Source organism: Ceratina calcarata, unplaced genomic scaffold, assembly GCF_001652005.2.
Source record: "Ceratina calcarata isolate Rehan_Ccalc_2016 unplaced genomic scaffold, ASM165200v1 scaffold290.2, whole genome shotgun sequence".
Classification (NCBI taxonomy): domain Eukaryota; kingdom Metazoa; phylum Arthropoda; class Insecta; order Hymenoptera; family Apidae; genus Ceratina; species Ceratina calcarata.
In genome coordinates, this window is record NW_017151382.1 from 17349 (window position 1) to 19832 (window position 2484).

Here is a 2484-nt window from a genome sequence, read left to right on the forward strand (position 1 = left end):
CATCGTTATCGCTAACATCGTTGCCATCATCTTGACCATCATGGCCTCCTCATCGCTCTTGTCGTCATCTTCATTCATGGCCGTCATCACCGTCGCCGTCATCGTCATCATCATCATCATCATCATCATCATCATCATCACCACCATCATTTGTTGTAGTATTAATTGTAAAATCATTAGTCTTGCTATTATTATTTCTGTTATTCCTTCTTTTATTACTGCGGTAACTTTAAGATTTTAGATTAAGCAATCTTACGATTCCGATCCCGTATTTCATCTGTATAGAGAATTTCCGTTTCCCTGTTAGCAAAATGTATGCAGCCAGCTGATACAGATCTGTTTCCATATCTGTAGCTATTTGTGTTCACATTTAGCTTTTCTGTTTTGGAAACAGTGGATCCTCTATTAGCAAAATGTATACAAATTGGCAGTAGGTGCCTATTTAAATCTGTGTTCGCACTTAGCTCTTCTATTTTAAAAACAGTGGCTGCTGTATTAGTAAAATGTGTGCAGATTCGCAGTAGGTGCCCAAATAAATCTGTTTCCATGTCTGTAGCTACTTGTGTTCGCATTTAGCTTCCGTTTTGAAAGCAGTGGTATCAGAATCTTGAAGCATATTGAAAGCAGGTCCTGCAGTTAATCTGCAACTACCTTTATGATTCAGTACTCTTTAAAGGGCTAGACTCTGTACCTGTGCGATGAGGTAGAGAATTGTTATCCACAAAATTGGTCAAGAGTTTACAAAAATCGACTTTTCGTTTTTATATTAACAAATATTTAAATCGCTAAATAACTTTACAGAAAGTGAAACCTCAACATATGCCCTGGGGTAATTTTTGCTTCATTTCATGACTTATTTAATTAAATATGTGCATAATCTTGTTGAATAACCAAAGCGCAAACATTAAATGAATTTCGTTCTGATGATTCTCTGAGAAATAAAACTCGAATGACGTTTGTTTTTTGACACTGTAGTGAGTAACTGTTCTTCTTTATTGCGTCACTGTTGAAGTCTATCCCCTTAAAGAATCTGATAATCAGGCAATGGAGAAAATATGGCACTGCAGGCTTGGCTAACAGGGTTGCTATTTTAACTATGGATTACTTTCGATTGATTTCAAAACACAGTTACTTTTTTTATCTGTACGTGTTTCTTCTTTTTGCAGGAGTTGTCCAATCTTTTGTTAATTCGGCTTTCAATTGCAACTTTACTACCGACATTGTATGTATCACGTAGCTATCTTTATTTCAATCATAGATTATCGACAATGTTTGCCACCATCTTTTTCATTCGTTGGAACGCTATTTTTCAAACAGCTTTTAGCAGCAGTCAATAAATTCGATATGTAACAGAAAATAAATGGGAATTAAATAAACTATGAAAGATTCCAAGGGTAACCGTCTGTAGATTAAAATAAAAGTTCTCAGAAGAAGATCATCTTCAGATTAAAATAGAATATTTCATTCTCTGACATCATCATTTAATCGCAAATCGTTTTTCTACTACACGTGAACAATGTTTCGGGTCGCAGTGCAGCGACGCGAATTAACTAAAGAGAACCGAAGGTGCATTACGATTTGTTAATAAAATCACATATTTTCCTGGATTATTTCAGACCTCGGTAAAAGGTATTCGTTCTATTGTGTCGTTCAGCGGGCGCAAGGACACGGCCACGTCCTAATTCACCGGCAATGTAAATTTAATCACGAGAAACGAGATTTCCGCGAATCTCGTTTCCACGTTTTCGTGTTCAGACCGACCGTCGAGGAGGGACGACGCCGCGCCATTCAGTTCGTTGCTGTTCCCTGGCTAAGAGTAAGTAATAAACAGGCGAATAGTGTTAGCAAGTTTAGCTGCGAGAGAACCCACAGCCAAGGAATCCGACTTGAATCGAGTACCGTGCCGCAGAACGTGCGCCATTTTCCTCAAGTAAAATAAAATAAAGAACGGTGAGAATCTTTTAGTTGTGGGTTTCCTTGAAACAATTTAGCCAATAAAAGAGAGCTAAGTTCTGTAAATATAATTTAATCTGATAGACGTATCTCGCGTACAAGCATAAATATAGTACTGGGAAAAATCCGTAGGGAAGAATCCAGCAAATAATTATTTCGTAGAATTACACACACGCTACGTCGTTAATTGATCGTGTCACCGTGATATATTGTTCTGTAGCCTCGGATTAATAGTACAATCGCCAAGTAATAATTGTTTTATCGAGGAATTATTAATTCATAGAATTACAACAACTGATCGTGTCTTCGTAATACATTTCTCTCTAGCCTCGAATTAATAGTAAAATAATCATTATTTTCATCGAGGAATTATATAATTTAAGGTAGCTCGATAGCGTGTGCAAAACATATACAGGGGCGGATTAAGCGGCCGCGTGGGGCCCTGAGGGTCTAAAAATATCTTAACTTAAAGATTTTAGAAATTACCGAAAAGGTTCAAAAAACGCTCCTTAAAATAATCAAACAAATCTA

General features: G+C 36.9%; 1 protein-coding gene across 1 annotated transcript in view; it reads left to right on the top strand.

Annotated features, from left to right (window-relative positions):
- Positions 1-2478, top strand: part of RSG7 (regulator of G-protein signaling 7) — a 16174-nt gene extending 13696 nt beyond the window's left edge. The window contains exons 10-11 of the mRNA XM_018022596.2: positions 1167-1222; positions 1617-2478. Of these exons, the coding sequence (XP_017878085.1) occupies positions 1167-1222; positions 1617-1626 (66 nt within the window). The 3' untranslated portion in view covers positions 1627-2478. The remainder of the gene's footprint in view (positions 1-1166; positions 1223-1616) is intronic.
- Positions 2479-2484: the final 6 nt, after the last annotated feature.